We start from the raw sequence: 25,214 nt of genomic DNA, 5'->3' as shown, positions 1-25,214 counted from the left end.
ATTCCAAGAGGGTTGGCTGCAGAGTCAATGACCTTAACCACTACACTACACTTCCTTGCTTAGAAAGTCATACTGTTTCATATAAACTTTTACTCGCTTGATGGATATGCCAGTGAAGACACAACCTATAAATCTCCCCCAGAGATTTCATTTACCATTTTGTTTCCAGAAAGCTGCCCCATCCTTTTGGAACATAGGCTAAGTAGCAGACAGTCCAAGAATAAAACATGGACAGTTCACCAGGGTGGACATCCTCTCAAAGAATGTAAGCTTTTGTTCACTAACAAGCTTTGAAGTAAAGCATGTCACAAATGACCACAGAATGTCAGGGCTTAAGGACCACAGGAGCACCTGTCTTACTGCAGAGAGGCTAATCAGCTTGCAAAATATCCCTTAGAAATAAAAGCAAGTTTCCTAACTTTCATGGTGAGATGCAATAGAAAAGTGCATTTTACTCAGCATGAGGGAGTCATGAAGGTTAAGAGCCAGAAACTTCTGATGGTGATAAAAGTAACTTCCTTAATTCTTGGGTTGCTAGAGTGACTATCTTTTTTAAGAAAAGGGTTCAACCTCCTGCTTCAAAGAATTTAGTTTCTGTGAAATGAAAAATCCAATATTTTATATAACTAATCAAGAATTATAGTCATCCGTCCATCCATCCAACCATCCATCCATTCAGGCATTTATTCATTAATTTGCTAAAGTAGTCACTCATTCCAAAATACCTACTGAGCCAAAACTTGTGCCAAATCCTAGGTATCTGAAACACTTCCAATTAGCTGGGTTGGTTTTCAGATGTTGTCAACAAGCCCAGTGTATAGGATCCCAGTATATGCCAGTGAATTTCATATTAAATATGTTTCAGGAGCCATAATAAGGCCATTAATTATGGAATAGTTTGAAGCTTTCATCTACTAATCCAAAGTAAAGAGTTCCCTTAAAAGAATTTTCTAGCCCAGCACAGTGGCTCATGCCTGTAATCCCAGCACTTTGGGAGGCCAAGGCCGGTAGATCACTTGAGGCCAGGAGTTTGAGACCAGCTTGGCCAACATGGTGAAACCCTGCCTCTACCAAAAATACAAAAATTAGCCAGGCATGGTGGCATACATGTAACCACAGCTACTTGGGAGGCTGAGGCAGAAGAATCGCTTGAACCCGGGAGGCAGAGGTTGCAGTGAGGTGAGATTACACTACTGTACTCCAGCCTAGATGACAGAGCAAGACTCTGTCTCAAAAAAAAAAAAAAAAAAAAATTTTCTTTGTAGCTTAGAACCTTGCTTTTTGCTCCAAGATGTCTTTTATATACTACATTCTGTTTTAAGCCAAACACGGAACAAGGCTCAGTCAACAGTAAACTGCCTTCAGTATCAAAGAAGTACTCAGATTTCTGCAAATTGTGTCTGTGAGAGTTGTAAGGTCCTTGCTGTCTTTGTAGAAATGCATATTGTGACAAAAACATGTATTCTGAGGATAGTGGAAAACGAATCTCTGCACCCGCTTCCCTGCCAGGACCAGTTAGTGTTGCTTGTGCAAACACTGCAATTCCACCTCTCCTCTAAATAACTCTGCTTCAATGGCCCAGAGTTCTTCTAGCTCTAAGAAGTCCAAAATGATTTAGCTCAGCATTTGGCTCTGCACCACATGATAACATTACTTTCTGATGGTAACAAGAAAGAGGACTACTCAGGAAAGCAAATAAAGCCCAACATCAAGGTGCCAACATTCTGAATATATTTATTCATGTTTGTATTTGTGGATGGAAAATTTTTTCCATGCTACAAAGTTTGGTTAAAAACAAGTTGTTACAAATCAATAAATAATTGCTATAACTATTATCTATTGTAACAATAATAAATAGAAAATAAACAGATGCAACTACTTTGCTACACACAAGACTTGTTCCTGTTATAAAACTAATATAAGTGCTGCCACTTTTCTTTCTTTGAGTATTTTCCCTTGAGATACAATTTTTTTATTGCACATTGCTTTGTGCTTGTCTTACCAGTTTCAGGTTCGTAGCACATCAAAGAATTACAAACATTTCCATTTAGAACTATGATCCTACCAATCAGGGGCTTATTTTCTGCCATGTGTTCATTTACAGATTACAAACATAAAAGAAGCAAAGTACAAAAATTAATGCATGTGTGTGTGTGTGTGTGTGTGTGTGTGTGTGTGAGTGCGCGCTCAAGGCTGGGAATACTGACTGGTATGAAAGGCTTTTAACTAGTTGTGCATCAAAATCATACACAATGGCCATTAAAAACTCACTTAGCTATCAGCATGTAAATCATTGGGTTGGTTATTCAAAGACCAGACAAACAGAATTCCCCGATACTGTTTCCATTTGGGTTTTCCAGCTCGTACGGTTCCAGCTGACGATACTCAAAAGTCACACGATTTACGTGTTTTCCACTGGACACCATGCGCACCACAGTGTTGTCACAGCCAACTTTCATCTGGGCTATAATGGATGGAAAAGATAAAAGTTTCCCAGCAGGTTAGAAACCACACAGTCATCATTTAAATGACGGGATCACTTAAACGTAATGAAAGCAAGGAGACCTGTCTTCCTCTCACATACTCAAACCATGCATCTACTATCACTTGAAATGTTTCTGTTTCATTTTTATTATGACTTATAATTAGTTATAGAATAGTGTAATTGAATTCAGTCTTTCTCCTCATGTGCGACAACACTATTAGAAAAATAAAACTAGCTGGAAAGAGGCAAGAAGATGTCTCCTCGGCCTTTTTTGCCTGCAAAGCCTAAGTGGTAAAGGCAGGCAAAGGCAATCAGTCTGGAGTGTGCACAGTTGCTAGGGTTCAGGGATTGCAGTGGAAACAGTACTGCCCTCTAAGGACAGGTTGGAAATTTGCAGTGGCAGTTTTTGGTTGTCACCAGATCTAGGGTTGCAAGGGGCATTTAGTGGGGGCTAGAGGATAGAATGTACTGCGGGACATTTATGTAGACCAAAAAAAAAAAAAAAAAAATCACCTGTTTATCATTTTCTGAATTTAAACAAAAACTCTGTTTTATACATAAACAAAAAAATCATTTGCATCGTATAGACATACACTGAACATACTAGTTTTTGTTCTATTATCCACTTACAACTTTTCTCTGATTTTTTCTGTACTATTTATATGAAATGGCTTCTGATATCCTTGCTTCTCTTAAATCCAATCTTATTCAGCTGGGCACGGTGGCTCATGCCTGTAATCCCAGCACTTTGGGAGGCCAAGGTGGGCGGATCACGAGGTCAGGAGTTTGAGACCAGCCTGGCCAACATAGTGAAACCCCGTCTCTACTAAAAATACAAAAATTAGCCAGGCATGGTGGTGCGCGCCTGTAGTCCCAGCTACTTGGGAGGCTGAGGCAGGAGAATTGCTTGAACCTGGGAGGCGGTGGTTGTGGTGGGCTGAGATCACACCACTGCACCCCAGCCTGGGCAACAAAGTGAGACTCCATCTCAAAAAAAAAAAAAAAAAATCCAATCTTATTCATTATTTATATAAGATCTGCCAACTTTTATATCTCCTCTGTATGGATTATATATTGAAACTCATATTATTTTTATTAAGAATTACTTTCCTTTTATTTATCCTATTTATTTATCCAAGCTGGCTCCTGAGGCAAGATTTATCTGCCCTATAATAATCGTTTCTGCTGTTTTAGTTTTCTCAATCTTTCTTTTCCTCACTTTATCTCTATAAGGTGTTTTTAAATTTTAAGAAATGCTATCATTGTCCTTGTGTAATGGGTACCACTCAAACACGTACCTGGGTTTAAATGAAGTAAACAGTTCAACAGAGTTATTGAGATAAAAGTCAATTTGATGACATAATAAATAAAAGCCCTATAATTATTTTAATATAAGTACCAGGGAGTTTAGTTAAGCTTCTACCACGAGGTCCAAATTTATTTTTCTTTTCCTTTCCTTTCTTTTTTTTTTGTGGCAGGATCTTGCTCTGTCATCCAGGCTGGAGTACAGTGGTGCCATCTTGGCTCACTGCAACCTCTGCCTCCCAGGTTCAAGCGATTCTCCTGCCTCAGCCTCTCCAGTAGCTGGGATTACAGTTGTGTGCCACCACACCTGGCTAATTTTTGAATTTGAATAGAGATGGGGTTTCACTGTGTTAGCCAGGCTGGTCTCGAACTCCTGACCTCAAGTGATGTGCCTGCTTCAGCCTCCCAAAATGTTGGGATTACAGCCTTGAGCCACCACACCCAGCCAAATTTATTTTTCATTAAACAATTTGGAGGTCATTCTTTTTCTGATCTTACCCTGGACTTTAATCTTTATAATATGTCCTATTTTCTTTAGTTATTATTTATTTATTATTTTGAACTAGTTCCTAACAAAATCCAATGTAAAGGGCAAGGTCCCTAATGGTTCAACACTGAACAACTTGGGAGGGGCTCATGGAAACATGATAAAGAAAGAAAAGAATTAAGGCAGGAGAATAGGGTCTGGAGGCAGGGAACTTAAGGTCAGTTCATGCTGAATCAAGGAAAAACACCAAGGCCTGGTGGCAGGGAAACTGAGGCCAATTCGTGCTGACTTCCCAAAGCTGGATCAAAAGGAAAACACCTGGGTCTGGGGGCAGGGAACCTAAGGCCAATTAATGCAAACTTCCTAAAGCTGAACCAAAAGGAAAAACCGCATCTCCCCCAAGCCCGAGTAGCAAAGGATCAAAGGCTAGTCTCCCTACAACCCTCTCCTTCCACATCTCACAAGGAAAGGGAGAGTGCCTTGGACTGGCCATGGGCCAAGCATGGGCTATCTCTTCAACTGCATAGGGTGCCAATTCACCTCAGCCTTTAGCCACAAACCAAATCCTTCATCCAGATAAAGAGTAATTGATAGGAACCTCAAAAGGAGCAGTGGCTTACGCCTGTAATCCCAGCACTTTGGGAGGCTGAGGCGGGTAGATCACCTGAGGTCAGGAGTTCGAGACCAGCCTGACCAACATGGAGAAACCCCCATCTCTACTAAAAATACAAAATTAGCCAGGCATGGTGGCACATGCCTGTAATCCCAGCTACTCGGGAGGCTGAGGCAGGAGAATCGCTTGAACCCAAGAGGCGGAGGTCGCGGTGAGCCAAGATCGCACCATTGCACTCCAGCCTGGGCAACAAGAGTGAAACTCCGTCTCAAAACAAAAGAAAAGAGTACTTGAAACCCAGAAAACTTTTGTAACCGGGCCCTTGAACCGCTCGCTAGGGTCCACTCCCACCCTGCGGAGTGCTTTCTCCCTTTAATACATCCCTGCTTCGGCTACTTCGTTCCTGTGTTTCATTCCTTTGTTACTTTGTGCGTTTTGTCCAATTCTTTGTTCAAAACGCCAAGAACCTGGACAACTTACACTCAAGGTCCTCCTTCCAGTAACGGAATAAAGTCTAAAATGAACCAAAGAGTGATATAATTCAAGCCTTAAAATTGTCTTAAAAGCGGTTTCAGTTACCTAGGTAATGTAGGCAAAAGTGGTTTTCTGGCTTTAGAATCAACTTTTTTTCTAATTCAAGTTATATCACTCAAGCAGAAAAATGACTTTGGCTTCAATTATCTAAATTGTAAAGCCTGATTGTTCTTTAATCCTTGGCTTACTTTTTAACCCAGCTGAGGTATATCTCCTCAAAGGTGCTCTCCAATCATGAGCATGGAAGTACTTCAGTGCCTCAGATCATGCACCCAAAAGGCTAAAGAAGCCGCATGCACTGACAGTTTAAACCAGGGCTCGTGTCAATTAGCATCAGAGAATCCTCTAGTTTTCAGCAAAGTGGGATTTTGGAAATCTTTTGCCTTTACCTTGATTAGAAAGCTTGCTTTGAGCCCACTCCTACCTTAAATCTCATCTGAAACTTTTAGAATACCGGTGTATCTGGGGGAGGGTGGAGTGCATATCAGGCTTTAGTGCTGACTTTTGTATAATTCATCCTTTGGTATCCTCAGGAGATTGGTTCCAAGATGCTCCCCATCCCACGGATACCAAAATCCACAGATGTTCAAGCCCCTGATGTAAATGGCTACCTTTTACCTTTACCTATTTCCATGTAAACTACACACATCCTCCCATATACTTTAAATCATCTGTAGATTACCTATGGTACCTAATACAATGTAAAAGCTATGTAAATAGTTGTTATACTGTATTTTTTTGTGTGTTTTTTTTTTACCTGATTATTTTCTTTTTTTTTTATTTTATGAAGGTGTGGTCTTGCCATGTTGCCCAGGCTGGTCTCAAACTGCTGGGCTCAAGCGATCCTCCTGCCTCAGCCTCCCAAAGTTCAGGAATTACACTGAATATTTTCTTTTTTTTTTGAGACAGAATCTCACTCTGTCGAGTCTCGCTCTGTCATCCAGGCTGGAGTGCAGTGGCACAATCTCAGCTCACTGTAACCACCACTGCCCGGGTTCAAGCAATTCTCCTGCTTCAGCCTCCTAAGTAGGTGGGACTACAGGTGTGCATCATGATGCCTGGCTAATTTTTTTATATTTTTAGTAGAGACGGGGTTTCATCGTATTGGCCACGCTGGTCTCGAACTCCTGACCTCAGTAATCTGCCCACTTCGGCCTCCCAAAGTGCTGTGATTACAGGCGTGAGACACTGCGCCCGGCCTACGCTGAATATTTTCTATTACAATTGGTTGAATCCATGTATGGGGAATCCACAGTCAAGGAGGGCTGACTATATGTTAATTCTATTTTAGAGATGTTTTGTCCGTCATCAACTCAGAGACAGAAAATACTGGTGGTCTGGCCTGGTTTTAATTATTACAGGTAACAGCTGATCAAGAGGACTGTCTGCTTTGCAGCTTCATTGCCTAGCTGGTTAATGATCTGCAGTGACAGGAGAGGAAGGAGGCTACAGTAAGAATTAACTGAGATTAGAGACTACTGTTCTTCTTCTGTTTTGTCTCTTTAATGTTAATCTAGGACTCCTGTGTCTGAAGTAAAGCTATGGGAGTGACCTCTACAGGAATGTTTTATGACTCCTCTCCCCCACCTCCCCCAGACTTCATTGAGTTATCTGGTCACGAGGTCATGAAGTCCCATCCATCCTCACCTGACATGAGCATAAAAAAGTGAAAATCCTCACTTGTCTCTGATATAGATCTGGTTCTATTTGGCATATGCTGTGCCAACTAAACCAGTCTTCTATTACTGGTGACCGCTTTTAGATTTCAGAATTTACCTCTGTGTTACACTGGCCTTTGAGAGGCTAGTTTAGCCGATAAGAAGTTATAGACTTTTAGCAGTTCTAAGAATTTCTAATAAAGCTTATCACTTCGTTGTTTATTTACTATGAGTAACACACACACATACATACACATACATAAAAAACAGTTATTTCATTATTATCCTATTACTAATTGATGATACATCTACTATTTGAACCATAAGTGTTTCAGTTAGTAAACTCTTTAGTCTCTAGAAAATGAAAGCAGAGACCCCCAAGAAAATGGAAAGAATGCAGATTTTAAAAGCTTTGTCTTTTTCATAGTTTTACTTAAGGCCAACCTTTATTGCTTCAAAGGTTTCTCTCCCAATGTCAGATATTTTGGTAAAGATACTGATGTTATACATAGCCTCAAATCCTCATACTGGCTCAGTGTGAAAAATTGAAGGTTTTTTTGGTGAAACTCGCCTTCCAATGTAGAAAATATTGGGGGAGTACTTATTTTTTTTCAATCTTGATAGGCACATACATAATAATCAAAGAAATACCTCACCCGGGCCATGAAACGGGTAGCAGAGATCAGCTAAAGTCATCATCTTGGAAGGGTCCAATCCAGTTCCTCCCAGCAGCTCCACAAAGTCTCCTATTCCCTCGCAACCTGCTGAGGATTTCTAAGGGAATAAAGCAGCAGAGAAAGACACATTTAAACCAATTACAGAAGTCAAACCATTTGACCAACAGCGGGTCCATGAATTCACTCAATCAGCCCTCAACATCCTGGCAATACCATTTAATTTAACATCTGGGACTCCGGAAATTAAAAGACACTTAAAAGAGAAAAAATCATAAAAATTGCTTTTCTAAATCAGTTGAGTAATCATTTTTTTTAGAAATGTGTGTACATGTTTTTTTCTTTTTTTTTAAGCTCAAGGACTGGAATGATAAAGTGGAAATCTGTAAACTCCATATAAGATGTGTGGAAATTCAACCAAAAAATGCTTTACTTTTCAAATCATTTGGACATACATACTGAATCACTCGAATTTCTTCATGCATGCAGTCACAGTTAAGTGAAGTCAAATACCTACATTTTATAAACAGGGCTTTCACATCCGTTTTTCCTTCACTTCATCTCTTTTCTTCTTCTTTGTAAAGGAACTTTGTGTGCTATTGGAACACCTCATTTCTACCAATAAGAATTTTGTTTAATTATGAGTATACTAAAGAAATAATAAAACCCTGATTTGGGGCCCAAGTTAGCTACAGTTACCATGATCTTTCTCCTTTCAACTAAAACAAATTTATTTCAAGCTACTCAAAAGAATTCATTCTAAAGATTTGTGTGGTCCACCATGATCACCTTTTCCTGCTTCCCTTCATTTTTTTTTTTTTTTAATTTTGTAGAGATGGGTCCTTGATATATTGCCCAGGCCGGTCTTGAACTCCTAACCTTAAGGGATCCTCCTGCCTCGGACTACCAAAATGCTGGGATTACAGGTGTGAGCCACCTCACCCAGCCTTTTCATTTCTTCCACACTGTCTTGTCCACAGCAATCCCCGTGCCTCACTTTCCAACACAAACAAAGCAACCACTCTCAGTCCCAAAAGTACTTTGAGCCTCCATCTCCCATGATCACGGCAGTCTCACAAGTACGCCACCTGTGCAGCCACAGAAAGCCAGTGCCTAGAAGGGCTCTATGCTTGGTTTAATGCTCTGCTGCATTTTAATAAAATTGTAATAAGGGCTCCCACATTTTCATTTGTACTGGTCCCCACAATTTTGCCTGTGATCCTCTTCTTCATTGAAGTGTGCTCATTAAGAGATCTAGTGGAATGTGACAAGGTGCTCAGTACTTAACTAGATAGACCTTAACACATAGGAACCAAAATCTAAAATAGAGAACTTAGAACACACCCACACACACACATAAGCACACACATTCAGGCATTTAGAAGGGTACTGACCGGCATGGTGGCTCACGCCTGTAATTCCAGCACTTTGGGAGGCCAAGACAGGTGGGTCATTTGAGGTCAGGAGTTCGAGACCACCCTGGCCAATATGGTGAAACCCTGTCTCTACTAAAAATACAAAAAAAAATTAGCCAGGTGTGGTGGCTCATGCTTGTAATCCCAACTACTCAGGAGGCTGAGACAGGAGAATTGCTTGAACCTGGGAGGCAGAGGTTGCAGGGAGCCGAGACTGCATCTCTGCACTCCAGCCTGGGTGACAGAGCGAGACTCCATCTCAAAAAAAAAAAAAACAAACAAAAACAAACAAACAAAAAGTACTTACATCCCTTGTACCAAATGTAAGATCCTCACACCAACTCAATGTGCAAAATTGAAGCTTTTTTGGTTTTGTTTATTTTGGTGGAACTCATCTTCCAATACATAGAAATCTGGGAGGTTTAAGAAAATAATCTTGATAGATACATTAATAATAACTAAAGAAGCATCTCACCAGGGCCATAAAAAGGGTGGCATGGCCCTACAGCCCATTCATTGCATGGAAGCCACAGTGACGTTTTAGACAGCGTACATCAGATCATATTGCTTTCCTCCCTGAACTCCTTCAGTGGTTTACCACTGCACTTAAACTCCCTAATGTGGCCTGCAGGGCTCACCACACTCTGGCCCTGCCCATCTCCCTGAAGCTGTTTTATGCCAATCCTCCTCTTCCTTCCATTTCTGGAATCCAGCAAGCCCATTCCTGCCTCTGAGCCCCTGCACTGTTCCCTCTGCTCCCTGTTCTCACAGCTGCTGGCTCCTTCTGATCTATCACCCAGGTCTCACTTCTCAAAAGGTTTCTTTCCTGACCACTTTATCACAAGGAGCCCCCGCCTCTCCATCCACCCCCATGCTCCCAGTCACTGTCTACCACACAACTCTGCTGCATCTTCTGTATAGCACTTATCACCATTTGAAATACATGGCAATTTTGCCTGTCTCATTCCACTTGAATGCACGGTCCCTGTGAGCAGGACCTGTCTTGTTTATTGATAATTCCCAGCATCTACAATAGTGCCTTGTACATGGTAAGCATTCAAAAAATATTTTGTGAAGGAACAGATGCCTAGAACACTGTAGGCTCTAAATTGTTCGGGAGGAAACACCAAGATTACCCCCACAGCCCCAATAACTAAAGTGCAGATCTCCCAGTCTGTGCTCACACCTTTCATCTTCTATATTTTACATCAAAAATGACATACGAATAATATCGAGCCAGTAAGACTGTACCAAAGATACCCAAAAATGTCCTTATCAAAGGACTATTCTTCCACTAAGTTCCAACTTAAAAAAAGCAGGCACTAGTCCATGAATTTAGGGCTTAAAGGAAATTGGATATACTCCTTTTCTCAGTCCTAGTTCTATTTATTTGGTTTTCACTAAAATCTGTCTGATTAGGAATTATGACTGCCTTTGATAGCAGCAAATACATGAGTTATCTTAACCTAGTCATGTGAGAAAGTAGAAGGAAATGAGGATGACTCAGAGGGAAAATGCTACCAGTGCAAGAAAATGCGGTCAAACTCAGCATGAATTTTAAAGTCCATACAGAAGTTTATTCGAAAACAAGTTGATAGGGGTTCTTGGCTAATATTTTTTAGGCAAAATGTATTGAGTTAAATGTCATGCCAAATACTTTTCAAAGCTTTACTGTATTTTGCAATCTAAAAATCCAATTTTGTATTTTATGCTACAGTTAGCACTCCTTCACAACACAGTTCTGTCAATGAGATACTTCCTTCATGTCAAAAGAAAATTCCAATAATCAGAAAAACAGCTGTGTAGATGACTCACACTACGTTCTGCTAGGAGAGAATTTTTGTAAAAGAGGCAAGTACAAGAGAGTTCAATTGTAATTATATACCACAACTTTACCAATTGAAAACATTTCTTACATCACAAGGAAAGTATTCAAGTAGTCAGAAGGGGCATCTGAGTATGCAACTTGCCGCATAACTGAAATAGAAGAGGGGGTTAGTCAAAGCAGCTAGGGCAAACACGTGTGAGATTTAAGAGTTCATCAGAGCAACGTACTACGCCAATTTGCTAGTGTCCAGGTTTGCCCTATATGATTGCTTCTGCTCTGATAAAGTTGTGGCCTTATCAAATGGTTAGGAAACAAGTAAGCAACTCACCTTTAACTGAAGACCATTTACGTGTCCCAGGGTGAGATCAGATATTTTGATCACCGCAGGATAAATTATGGAGAAGCTGCAGTTTCGATGCTGGTGTGGAACTACCAGAGTAAACTTTCCATTTGGAGTCTGAGAAATGACATTGCAGGCTTTGTAGAAAAGAAAAAAAATTCATGTTTCCATTACTTGGTTTGCTGGGTTTTTATAGACATTTATTGTATCTTATTCTAGGGCTCCTGTTCATCATCTAGGGCCTTCTGCCCAGGAAGAGAGCATATATACCACAAAAGCGATTTGGAGACAGGAAGGATTTGGGGAACAAAAACCATCAGTGACACATGGATATTGTCAGGAGGCCCTGGGCTGTGAGGGGGCTTCTAATGTTAATCTTAGGGGGTTACCTTGTTTATAACAATCACAAGACATAACTCAGCACCCAAACAAATACTAGCTGGTAGTAGTTCTAGGAACACTTGAGTTAACTAAAGTCCAGCTTAAAGCTAGGAATCTGGAAAAATCGAGGCTTAATGGTGAGTCCAAAACTCAAACTCTATTTTTAAATAATAAAGTAAATAATTAATAAGTATTTTCTTTTTCATTCTTATTATTTTTTTTTAATTTAATTTTTATTTTAAAACTGGGGGCCTAGGATGCAGCTCAGCAGCTTCACCATGGCCCCAGGCTTATTTTAAGTATTTTTCTTTTTTTTTTTTTCTGAGGCAGAATCTTGCTCTGTCACCCTGGCTAGAATGCAGTGGCATGATCTCAGCTCACTGCAACCTCTGCCTCCCGGGTTCAAGTGATTCTCCTGCCTCAGCCTCCTGAGTAGCTGGGACTACAGACATGCGCCACAACATCCGGCTAATTTTTGTATTTTTAGTAGAGACGGGGTTTCACCACGTTGGCCAGGTTGGTCTTGACCTCCTGACCTCAAGTGATCCGCCTGCCTCAGCCTCCCAAAGTGTGGGATTACAGGAGTGAGCCCCCATGCCAGGCCTATTTTAAGTATTTTTCTAATAGTGAGAAAATAGGCTGAGAAAAAAATGAAAGACAGCAGCCTTAAGTCTGATAAATATTTGCTGCATGTTAAGTGATAACTAAAAGGTGCATTTTTAATGTTTAATTTACTCCCAAGAACTTCTACAATTTTTTGTTTTATATCTCAAATCTAAATTTACAATACATTGCCCGGGAGTGGTGGCTCACACCTGTAATCCCAGCACTTTGGGAGGCCAAGGCGGGTGGATCACGAGGTCAGGAGTTCATGACCAGCCTGGCCAATATGGTAAAACCTTGTCTCTACTAAAAACACAAAAATTAGCCAGGCATGATGACTGGCGCCTGTAATCCCAGCTACTCGGGAGGCTGAGGCAGAGGTTGCAGTGAGCCGAGATCGTACCACTGCACTCCAGCCTGGGCGACAGAGCAACACTCTGTCTCAAATAAATAAATAAATAAATAAATAAATAAATAAATTTACAATACAGTAATTAGTCTAGATATGAAACTAGAAGCATCAGAATTTGTACTTTTTTTTCTGATTACTGGATGAATCAACATTGATCAGAACAGATCAGAAACACCTCTTGCCTCCTTTTCATATTTTTAATTATACTTACTTTCAAAAAGAACTGAAATTCCTTGATGGTTCTAGGAAGTTTCTTTTTTTAATATACTTTTTAAAAAGTTTTAATACAGACAGGGTCTCACTTTGTGGCCTAGCCTGATCTTGAACTCCTGGGCTCAAGTGATCCTCCTGCCTCGGCCTCCCAAAGTGCTAGGATTACAGGCATGAGCCACCATGCCTGGCCCAGGAGGTTTCTGATTTCTAACTAAACAAAATATAGGGGAAACTCTTTATTTTGTCTTCTAGAATTATTCTGTTGCAGTCCTCAGGAACAGCCTTTTTGGGGGGCTTTTTCAAAAATTCTTTTGTTTTTTCAGAACTAGAAATCAAAAGATCAGTAGTACATTATTCTTTGGCAGATTAGGCCCCATCTTTCAGCCACATGAAGTGTTACCATTAATTCTACTGTATGCAAAAATGAGTGATATGTGTTCCTTTTCTAATTTTTTAAACAGATTTTTCTCTTAATGGGGAAAAAAACAATTAGCAGATAAGTAAACTCATTTTTTTTTTTTTTTTGAGACAGAGTCTCCCTTTGTCACCCTGGCTGGAATGCAGTGGCGCTATCTCAGCTCACTGCAAGCTCCACCTCCCGGGTTCACGCCATTCTCTCCCGAGTAGCTGGGACTACAGGCGCCCACCACCACGCCCAGCTAATTTTTTGTATTTTTAGTAGAGATGGGATTTCACTGTGTTAGCCAGGATGGTCTGGATCTCCTGACCCTGTGATCCGCCTGCCTTGGCCTCCCAAAGTGCTGGGATTACAGGCATGACACCACCGCGGAGTAAACATTTTTAGTAAGATAATATGCTTTAGACCTGGGCTGTTCAGTTGTGTAACATAAGCTACATGTGTGTCCATCATAAATGAACGAAATTAGAGTGGTGGGCTCAGAATCAGAAGGTAACATTGAAATGCTATAATCCAACCCTCTGGTCAGGGCATGATATCTGTCTACCACATTCAGGCACAGGCTGAAAGATACGGAGACTTTCAAGCCTGTGCCTGAATATCTCTAAGACTGCAACTTTATATCCGATCACTCAAGCTTATCCTGGATTAGTGAAATGACTTGGAAGATTAAAGCTTATCACTAAATGCATTGTAGAACCTGAGGAGCTCAGAGCAAGACTTTGGAGAAAAGATAGAATTGTATTCTTCATAAATTAGTATACTACCTAGCCTGGGAAATAAATTAAAAACTGTGATTTGATTTTCATAATAAAGAATAGAAACTATCCTTTAGGTCATTTCTAATTACAAAAAAATTTCCATTCAAATCATTCCTCAGTTCAAATTTCTGTAAGTCTGTGCAATGATACTACTTTCAAAAAGCGGGTCTGAATCCTAAGTTCTGCCTTTTGACTGAGAACACTTACGAAAGAGGTTGGGGTCTGTCTTTATGGTTAATGTGAATCCATTTCCTGGTTCATGGACTCGGAAGAAGATCATGGCCACATTCTGGGAAGATCTGATGCTCCTCCTGCTAAGACCACTCTCACAGAAATCTATGTACCGCTCAGCTGTGGGGAGAGGATGATCCTGGGAACTGGGGAACTTCTCCCCCTTGAGAATCCAACCATCAAATACCTTTGAAAAAAATACAGACATTGATGCTATCATTTCCATCAACTCCTGAGGTCTGAAGTGAGTTGAAAAGCGGGGGGAAGTCATCCAGCAATGGGCCTTCAGTCATAAATAAGAATTGACAGTCCACACTCTCTGGCTGCTCGCCTTTTCATTTGTTTATATTGGACGGTGAGGGTTGTTTGCAAGTAATAGTATTAATTTTTTATAAGCCTTAAAGCTTCCAAAGTAAGTAAACCCTTATACTTTATCATTTCAACCACTTTGGTAAATAAAACCACGGACAATGTACATTTTTACCTTGGTCATATTTTCTACCTCTCACCTTCAGAAGAATTCCACAAAAGCATAATTTGGGTTTCGTGCAGCTTCTCTCTTTCCTCTAGTCATTGAAATGTGAACAAAATATCTTGAAAATAGATAGCAAAAGAAAAAACTGGAGCAGCAACTTTACCTGCTAATGGCTATATACACCCATTTTTCTCATTTTTAAAAAATATCATCACATATTACTTTAAAATGTCAAGAACTCCTTCAACAGCCAGGCAATGATGGCTAGTATGCTACCTGGGACATTTTTCCTTCACTTGTTAAAGTTTGCAGTTGAACAAAGGATCAGAGTCTATTGACTTGACCCTCAAAATCACCATACGTCTCCAGTTTAATGAGTCCAATCTAGTCCACATTAGCAAAATTACCAACAACCCAGCTACAAATTATTTCTAACGCATGTGACAGGTTCCAAAATAATCCTACTTTGGAGATGTTAATCATGATTATTTTAATTGGACAGTAGAGCTCCATCAGCCATCCCACGCTGCCCTGTTATACTTATGGAGTCTGACTGGAATTGGAGAGGCAGTGAGCTTAGAGGTCTTGTCCTCCCCTCCCACCTATCTCAATCTAGATGCCCCCTCGGCAGCCAGTCCCCTACTGCTCCAAAATCGGGTCACCCGCCCACTGAAGACAGCCTCTGTGCGCTCGGAACGGCTCTGCCGAGCGTGGACCAGCAGGAGCGAGGCGGGCTCAGATGTGAGACGTGTGGGGCGGGCCTTCTAACCAAGACGGCCCGCTTGGTGGACCCCAGCACTAGAGCTTGTTGGGTTTTAATCATTTTTCCTCGGCCCCGGATTGCGTCACAGCGTTCCGCGCTGCGAGTTCAAGTCTTTAGAAGTTCCTAGGGCCTCGAAAGCGCCTAGAAGGGAATTTAAACCATGGCAGCGTCCAGAGGCACCGGCCCCAGCCCTACTGGATGTGTGTGGGTCGAGGTCTTCGGGTAAGGGCGAGATTCTCGTTGTGTGGGGGTCCTCGAATGCGCCTCTCCGACTCGGGCACCAGCGAAGTGTCTAAGAAGTGCCACTGGCTACCCACGCTCGGCAGCCCCACGCTGGGTGCAGCGCCCCAGCCCTTTCCAACCCTCCCGTGCCGCCCCCCGACCCCCCCCCCCCGCCCCGCCTCCCGGCTGGGCTGGCTGGCCGTGGGCGCCTCACCTTCAGGAAGTCGCCGCCCTGACAGTCGATGGAGACCTGGTCGTAGTGGATGGTAATGAACTCCTCGGGCTCGCTGATGAAGAAGGCGGCGCAGTGCAGCTGCGGCCGGTCGGCGGTGAAGGTGAACTGGCCCTGGAGACTCAGCATGTCCAGGCACCCTGGGGGAGGAGGGAACGGGGCAATAAGTCCCGGGCTGCAGCCGCCGCGGCGCCGTCCTCTGGCGGCCCTCTCCGCGCGCCCCATTCCCGGGCTCTGTAGCGCCCAGCGCTGCGACCTCCAGCCTAGGCTGCGATGGGTTCCTGCGCGCCGGGCGCGCCACCCTCTTCCGCTCCTGGCGCGCCTCCGCCGACCGATCCTTAGCTAGGGGGACCGCGCCCCTGGCGGTTCCGGCTAGCCCCTTCCCCGAGATGTCCGCGAGCCCCCTGCCCTCCGCAGAGTCCCAGCTTCCCCGCGTCCCGGGCGCCCGCGAGCCGGGCAGCCTCGACTCACGCAGAGCGCGGCGGTACGGCTGCTCCCCAGCCAGCTCCCGCTTCAGGTTGGCGCTGAAGAGCAGGAAAGGATCGTAGTCCGCCGCTTCCCGCAGCTGGCAAGGAACATGAGTCAGTCCGGAAAAGTTCAAGGGCTGGAGATAAAAAAGGGGACCAGGAGCGGGGCACCCTCCCTGCCACTCAGCATAGCGAATAAAGAGAGAGGGGTAATGTTTTCCCGTGTCCGGAGAAGACGGGAAGGTCTTAGACCCTCTCCATCAGGCCGGGGTATCCCCAGCGGCCAGAGGAAGGCAGGCAGGCAGTCTGGGATGCTCAGAGGCAAGGAGGGAGAACAGGATAGGGGAAGCCAGGGGCAAGAAAGCATCCAGCAGAGAGGGAAGAAACAGCGAACCCCAAAAGGCTGCGAGCAGAGGCAGCGTGCCTGCCGCCTAGGGCTAACATGCAAGGAAGGTGAGATGGGTCAGTCCAAGGGTGGCTCACCTCTAGGTACCGGCTTTCCCCTCTTAGAGCCGTCAGGAAGAGGAGAATGAAGTGACAGTGAAGTTTGAAGTTGGGCGACATGCTGGCCTTGCCTCTGCAGCTGCTGTGCTCTGCGCCGGAGGTCCTGGGCTTTCCTTCCTACACCCTCGCGCAGACTGAGAGCTAGAAGCTGGTAGGGTCCCTTTGCTGGGTCTCTTATAGAGCAGTGGGGAGCGGAGGCTCTCTGCCCCTTAACTGATGGGAGCTCAGTAACCATGGGTTACCCTGTCTCATTGACAAAGTACGTGGCGATGACGAGGGTCCAGCTCTCAGCCACAAATTTTCAGCGTGGCCCAGCATTATTCACCAAGAATGATTTCAGTCACTACAACTTCGTGCACTAAAGTGTTGGAGAATGAGGCGGAGACGAAGAATAAGGAAGGGCATTTTGTTGACCTGCCAAATGCTACATTATACTTTTCTGTGGGCATTCAGGGAATTTTCCATTTTGCAAACCAAAGTGACAAAGTTACATACATGCATAAAATAGCCAAACACATAGAGCCTATATTATGCAGCCTCATCACATAACCTTGGATGAAACCATGCTAGAAATTGTCAAAGAATTTAGTATTCATGCAATTACTCATGCCTCTCAGTAAGAAACTTGAGGCATTTTCAGCTTTAAAGAGAGGTGGAACAGAAGCAGAAATCTGATTTTGCAGAAGATTGCAGTAATGCAATTATAAGCTTTCTTCCTGCCCCTTACTCTTTGCTTTATCCTGGTCCATTTTCTTATAGGCATTTCTTTCATGGAAAACTAACTCTGGTGTCAGTGGACTTCTGGATTTTAGCTGAGCTCTATCACTTGACCTGAAGGTTTACATGATGTATACACTCCTAGACCAGGTAGCTGTAGCCATGACCTTCGCATCCGTCTGAACCACTGAGAGATGAGATTAAGTCATTCCGTTTCATGCCAAATACTGGATTACTTTAACACTCTGGTAGAAAGAACTGCCAGGAAGCTTTATTGTAACTGCTCACCAGCAAATTTGCAGGGCTAAAAAGATGACTTAGGGATCCAGAAATAAGTATAAGCTTATCTCTGCTTATCAGGAGAGAAAAGAATTTCTTCTTTGTGTCCAAAATTGTGGGAAACATGAGGATGCTCCACTATTGGCTTTCCTACCCCTTTCCAGTCTCTGCACCAAGCATTGTTATTACAATTATTACAAATAGACGATAATACAGAGTAATAAAGGAAGGAATGGCTATATTTTCAGTTTTAAAATACTCGAAATTAAACAGTAATTATCCTGGCAGTGTCAGAACTTGATTATTTTCATGTCAGGACAATTCTGAGCTCTGGAGAGGCGGCCTCTTTGTTGGGTTAATCAGGAGGCCTTCCTGCCACAGTCCAACTTTGTAAGCAGTCCTCAGACCATAGACAGTGAGAGGAAAAAGAGTACCTAAAGCTCATGGACACTGGCCACCATGTCCTTCTCATCCCAAGGGCTGTTTAGATGCCTGAATTTTTAAAAGGTTATAAAGAAACCTGGGAGGAATAAAAGAGGAGAAAAACAAACAACTTAACCCCAACTTGCTGTCCTCAAACATGCCAGGCTATCTTCAGCTCTATCTCCCATCCTTTTTGTGCCTAAAGGGAGCCTCAGGCCCTCTTCTCTTTCCCATTGATGTAGCCACAGCCCTTGGCCTGTTCCCAGAATTCAGTCCAGCACCCACCTTGGAGACCTCTGCCTTTACCTCTTAGGGGGTCTGGCACCTGATGTCACTCCAGCTCAATGTTGCTTTGTTAGCATCACCAAGGAGACATTCTTCTCCAGCCAGCCCCTTTACAAGCATATGCACATATGCACGTGTGCACACACACATGCACGCATGCACGTGCACGGACAACAGTGATGTTCCCACCCTGCTGTCATGATGCCCACTCCTCAGGAACCACACACAGCAAGAGCTGGGATGAATGAGCACTAACATAGTGACTGATTTTACAAACATCATAGCATAGCATCTGATTTTACTTAATCCACAAATTATAGTACAAGATGGACCTCATTCCCACCAAATCCTAGGTGGATAAATTAATGTGTAGTTTTCACCAGTTTGGTAAATATCTACTAAGCCAGTGGAAACTACCTTTTCTAAAAAAAAAAAAAAAAAAAAACTAATGGTAATTAAAAGATGGAAACTACAACCTATGGAGGAAAACTAAGAAGATTAAATTGGAAGACAAGGAGAAGCCAGGTAGCCATTCTCTCTGAGAGAAAGTATTAAAAATAGGTGAGAGAAATGGAATAGTAATTTGGATTAGGCAGAAGAAAAATTTTCTGGGCAATAAGTAGGCCTATGTGTGAAGACTAAGGATAAATTATTTTCATGGACTGCTTTGGTCATTCAAACAATTAGCTTAATATTTGAAAGTTGTTTGTTCAAGCAAACTGGATTTTTTTTTTAAATATGTTCTGGGTAAACTCAGAGTCCCCAAGTATGCTGATGGGAAATTACCTGTATGTTAACCTCCATTACTTTCAAATATTTCAGTTTTTCTCCATATTTTTCCAGATAGCTTCTCCAGTGTTGATGTTATACAGTCCCTGATAGGTGTTTTTTGGGTCTTCGACTATTGTTAGGCAGGGTTAATACTGTCTTTTTGTTAGGTAGGAATAAGACATTTTTTCTTTCACAAAGCCCCAGAGCAAATTGTCACCTATGTTAAGCCTGAAGGCCAAGGTGGCCACACAATAGCAGATCCATATTCAATCCATGGACATGGGGGCAGGTGCAGAATTTAAAATTGTGCCTAGACTGATGAGACACACACAGAGAGCTTCTGACACTTCATGGCAGAGCCTCCACAGGCTGCACTTGGCTGTCACAGTCACATTATAGGCCATGTTTTCAGGGTGACCACAAAATCCCTCTGCATGCAAGTTAGAAGTTGTAATATGACCTGTGATAATAAATTTTTTCTTTTATTTATCACGTCAACATAGAACATCACTAATCCATGCTTTAGATGAACTTCCTTTTTCCTTTCCTGACTAATGAATTAGTTGAAATGTTAGAAAATAGAACATATCATTGTGTTCTTTAAGAAATAACCCTGACTACTGAATAAAACTCATTGTAGGTAGCCAGCAACAACAACCACCAAATAGTTTTCCGTTGCTTTCAAGATGATTTGTTTGAATGAATGTAGCTATTATTTTTATTTTATTGTGGTAAGAAGAGTTAAAACACGAGATCTACTCTCTTAAAAGATATTTAAGTGCACAACACAATATTATCAACTATAGGCACAACGTTGTACAACAGATCTCTGGAACTTATTCATCTTGCATAGCTGAAACTTTATACCCATTATTAGCGATTCCCCATTTTACCCTCCTCCCAATCCCTGCAATCATCGTTCTACTGTCCTCTTCTACGAGTCTCACTATTTTAGATACCTCATGTAAGTGTAATCGTACAGTATTTGCCCTTTTGTGGCTGGCATCTTTCACTTAGCATAATGTCCTCAAGGTTCATCCATGCTGTAGTATATGACAAGGATTTCGTCTTTTCTCAGACTGAGTAATATTCCATTATATGTATATGCCACATTTTCTTTATTCATTCATCAACATTTAGGTTGTTGCCACATCTTAGCTATTGTGAATACTGGTGCAACGAACATGGGAGTACAGGTATGTCTTCAACATACTGATTTCAATTCTTTTGGAAAAATACACAGAAGTGGGCTTGCTGAATCATATTACCATTCTATTTTTATAAAAACCTTTTATTTTTTCATTTTTTTTTTTTGAGATGGAGTCTTGCTCTGTTGCCCAGGCTGGAGTGCCGTGGCATGATCTTGGCTCACTGCAAGCTCCGCCTCCTGGGTCCACGCCATTCTCCTGCCTCAGCCTCCCGAGTAGCTGGGACTACAGGCACCTGCCACCACGCCAGGCTAATTTTTTTGTATTTTTAGTAGAGACGGGGTTTCACCGTGTTAGTCAGGATGGTCTCGATCTCCTGACCTCATGATCCGCCCGCCTTGGCCTCCCAAAGTGCTGAGATTACAGGCGTGAGCCACTGTGCCTGGCCTAAAAACTTTTATTTTAACTTCAGGAGTACATGTGCAGGTTTGTCACATAGGTAAACGTGCGTCATGGAGGTTTGTTGTACAGATTATTTCATCACTCAGGTATTAAGCCTAGTACCCATCAGTTATTTTTCCCGAACCTCTCCCTCCTCCCACCCTCCACCTTCCAATAGGCCCCAGTATGTGTTATTTCCCTCTATGTGTCCATGTGTTTGTTCTCATCATTTAGCTCCCACTTATAAGTGAGGACACGCGGTATTTGATTTTCTGTTCCTCTTGTCAAGGGGAATGTTAACCTTCTCTCCTTTCATACAATACTCTATTTTAATTTTTTGAGGAAAGTCCATAATGGCTGTGCTAATTGCCATTCCGTCTAACGGTGGCCAGGGTTTCCTTTTCTCCCTGCCAGCACTTATCATCTTGTATCTTTTTGATGATAGCCATCTGAACAGTTTCGAGGTGATATCTCATCGTGGATTTGATTTGCATTTTCTTGATCTTGGTGATATTGAGCATCTTTTCATATACTGGTTGGCCATTTGTATGTCTTCTTTGGAGAAATGTCTATTCAAGTCCTTAACCCATTTTTAAAATGACTTAGTAGGTTTTTTGCTGAGTCGTAGGAGTTTCTTATATATTTTGGATATTAACCACTTATCAGATATATGGTTTGTAAGTTTTTTCTCCCATTGTGTAGGTTACCTTTGCACCCTGTTGATCATTTCCTTTGCTGTGCAGAAGCCATTTACGTATGTATGTATTTATTTATTTATTTAGAGACAGAGTCTCACTCTGTTTCCCAGGCTGGAGTGCCGTGGCATAATCTCAGGACACTGCAACCTCCGCCTCCCAGATTCAAGCAATTCTCCTGCCTCAGCCTCCCCAGTAGCTGGGATTACAGGTGTGCACCACCACACCCAGCTAATTTTTGTATTTTTAGTAGAGACGGGGTGTCACCTTGTTGGCCATGATGGTTTTGAACTTCTGACCTCAAATGATCCACCTGCCTCAGCCTCCCAAAGTGCTGGGATTACAGATGTGAGCCACGGCTCCCGGCCTGCAGAAGCTTTTTGGTTTGATGTAGCCCCACTAGCCTATTTTTGCTTTTGTTGCCTATGCTTATGGTGTCATATCCATTAAATCATTGCCAAGACCAATGTCATGATGCTTTTTCCTGTTTTCTTCTAGGAGTTTTATAGTTTCAGGTCTTACGCTTAAGTCTTTAATCCATTTTGAGTTGATTTTTGTGTAAGATTTAAGGTAAAGTTTCAATTTTATTATTTTGCACGTGGATATCCAGTTTTCCCAACACCATTTGTTGAACAGATTATCCTTTCCCCATTGTATATTCTTGGCACCCTTGCTGAAGATGAGTTGACCATGTATGTGTGGATTTATTTCTGGCTCTCTCTTCTGCTCAATTGGTCTATATGTCTGTCTTTATGCCTGTACCATATTGTTTTAACTACTGTAGATTTGTGATATATTTTGAAATCAGGAAGTGTGGTGCCTCCTGCTTTGTTTCTTTCTCAAGATTGTTTTGGCTACATGAGGTCTTTCAGGTTTCATATGAATTTTATAATTGTTTTTCTATTTCAGTAAAAAAAGGATTTAGCTATCTTTAATGCAACTGTTTTTAATAGATAAGATTTATTTTTCATGTGTGTTTGAGATCAGGAAGGAAGAAACGAAGCACATAGCCTTTGGGGAACTAGTATAAATCAGCTTTTGAATGAAATTCTAATGTGCCAGCTATTTTCAACCCAAATGATTATCAACAGTTGGTAAAAGTTCAGACTTTTCAGGGTTGCAAGTGACTGATAACAAACCTGAGCATAAGCCAAAAGGGAAATTTTTTATCAGGACACGAAGACTTCTTCCAGAATACATGGGGGGGCCAGGACGTGGGGGATTAAAGGCAGGAGCGTGAATGCCACTCCCCAGTCTCTCTGTCTGCTAGCTGACTTTACTGACATCTGCAGTCCCTGTGCTGGTAAACAGGCCACCAACAATTCTAAGTTTTACATGTTACTGTTAGACAAATAAAAATAACATAAACTAATGTGCTTCACAAAATTGTAGGACGAGGCCCAGAGGCCAGGGGGTAGGATCTTGTCGTAACAGGACTGTTCTCAATGCATCCATAGGGATAGAGAAGGGAGAAGCAGTTTTCAGAAGAAGGGATGCTAAATCCACAAAACAATAGGTTTCCGCAAAAGAGTTAAACAAAACAAAACAAAGGCCCACCTCGATTCAATGTCTTTGATTGTACATTTTCTCACATGTGAAATGGTGATATATACTAAGGATTATTGTAGGGATCAAATACTATAATATATATAATACATAGAGAATGTATTTAAATGGTAGCTGTTATTGAATTATACCAACCATATTATATGTCTTTATCCCTAGGGTTTTACTCCTAATAATAATAGTTTTATATGAGTGCATGCCTAGGATATGTTTTTCATATTATTAAATTAGAACGAATGACTTCATATTAGAACATTAATAGACTTTAAAAGCCACAGTTAGAAAAAGAGAGAACTAAGTTAAAATATAATTACAGAACTGCGTTTCAAAAGATTAGCTAGGAATGGGTCCCATTAAAGATTATGCACCATAATATAGTAGTTTTGCTGCATCAGAGAGAAGAGCTGAAATGTAGACTGTAGTGAAATTCAGAAGATTGAAGAAAGGGGGAACTGGAAGTTATAAAGCAGAAACAGAAAATAAAATAATTAGGAACTGCCCAAAAGAAGTAATATTTTGATCCCATATCAAGGATTGTTGAATGACATCATCTATTAAGGCCTAGGAACACTGGGAATAAGAAAGTGGTGATTTGGCGAGAAGGCTTTTAAAGAGTAATGATGGGAGGGAAGGGTGAGAGATTAAGTGATCTATCTACCCAGATTATCGCAGTGAGTCAGAAACAAAGTCCAGACTAAAGAGATCCCTGTGTCCAGCCGGGTAGTCAGTCCTTCACAGACAATAGCCTTGGAAACTAACCAAATGACTAGACTAGCAGCAAAAAAATGAGATGGTGCAGCCTAAAGCAAGATGCCTGCAGATGGATAACTGTGAAGGAGATTGGGGATTGTTCTTGTTTGCACAATGGCCTTTGGAATACCTCAACTCCTGAAGGGGTGGCCTGCCCCTCCACACCTGTGGGTATTTCTCGTCGGGTGGGACGAGAGACTGAGAAAAGAAATAAGACACAGAGACAAAGTATAGAGAAAGAACAGCGGGCCTAGGAGACCGGTGCTTAGCATACAGAGGACCTGCACCGGCACCAGTCTCTGGGTTTCCTCAGTATTTATTGATTACTATTTTCACTGTCTCAGCAAGAGGAATGCAGTAGGAAAGCAGGATGACAGTGGGGAGAAGGTCAGCGAGAAAACATGTGAGCAAAGGAATCTGTGTCACAAATAAGTTCAAGGGAAGGTACTATGCCTGGATGTGCATGTAGGCCAGATTTATGCTTCTCTCCACCCAAACATCTCAGTGGAGTAAAGAGTAGCAGAGCAGCATTGCTGCCAACATGTCTCGCCTCCCGCCACAGGGCGGTTTTTCTCCTATCTCAGAATAGAACAAATGTACAATCAGGTTTTATACCGAGACAGTATGTTCCCAGGGGCAGGCAGGAGACAGAGGCCTTCCTCTTATCTCAACTGCAAGAGGCCTTCCTCTTTTGCTAATCCTCCTCAGCACAGACCCTTCACGGGTGTCAGGCTGGGGGACGTTCAGGTCTTTCCCATCCCATGAGGCCATATCTCAGGCTATCACATGGGAAGAAACCTTGGACAATACCCGGCTTTCCAGGGCAGAGGTCCCTGCGGCTTTCCGCAGTGCATTGTGCCCCTGGTTTATGGAGAATGGAGAATGGCGATGACTTTTACCAAGCATACTGCCTGTAAACATTTTGTTAACAAGGCACATCCTGCACAGCCCTAGATCCCTTAAACCTTGATTCCACACAACACATGTTTCTGTGAGCTCAAGGTTGGGGCAAAGTTACAGATTAACAGCATCTCAGGGCAAAGCAATTGTTCAGAGTACAGGTCAAAATGGAGTTTCTTATGTCTTCCTTTTCTACGTAGACACAATAACAGTCTGAG

At 42.2% G+C, this 25,214-nt stretch overlaps 1 protein-coding gene and 1 pseudogene across 1 annotated transcript; both read right to left on the bottom strand.

Moving 5' to 3' along the window:
* Positions 1-1,712: 1,712 nt before the first annotated feature.
* Positions 1,713-17,172, bottom strand: CRHBP (corticotropin releasing hormone binding protein). Its single transcript, XM_024247189.3, has 7 exons — positions 17,001-17,172; positions 16,522-16,615; positions 16,033-16,190; positions 14,335-14,545; positions 11,328-11,476; positions 7,739-7,856; positions 1,713-2,464 (listed from the first exon to the last, which is right to left on the bottom strand). Exons 1-7 carry the CDS (start codon positions 17,079-17,081, stop codon positions 2,307-2,309), a joined length of 969 nt encoding a protein of 322 aa, XP_024102957.1. The 5' UTR covers positions 17,082-17,172; the 3' UTR covers positions 1,713-2,306.
* Positions 17,173-21,328: 4,156 nt separating this feature from the next.
* Positions 21,329-21,408, bottom strand: LOC112133637 (U6atac minor spliceosomal RNA; annotated as a pseudogene).
* Between the last annotated feature and the right edge of the window lie 3,806 nt (positions 21,409-25,214).

Source organism: Pongo abelii, chromosome 4, assembly GCF_028885655.2.
Source record: "Pongo abelii isolate AG06213 chromosome 4, NHGRI_mPonAbe1-v2.0_pri, whole genome shotgun sequence".
Classification (NCBI taxonomy): domain Eukaryota; kingdom Metazoa; phylum Chordata; class Mammalia; order Primates; family Hominidae; genus Pongo; species Pongo abelii.
This window is presented reverse-complemented; position numbering and strand designations above follow the sequence as displayed.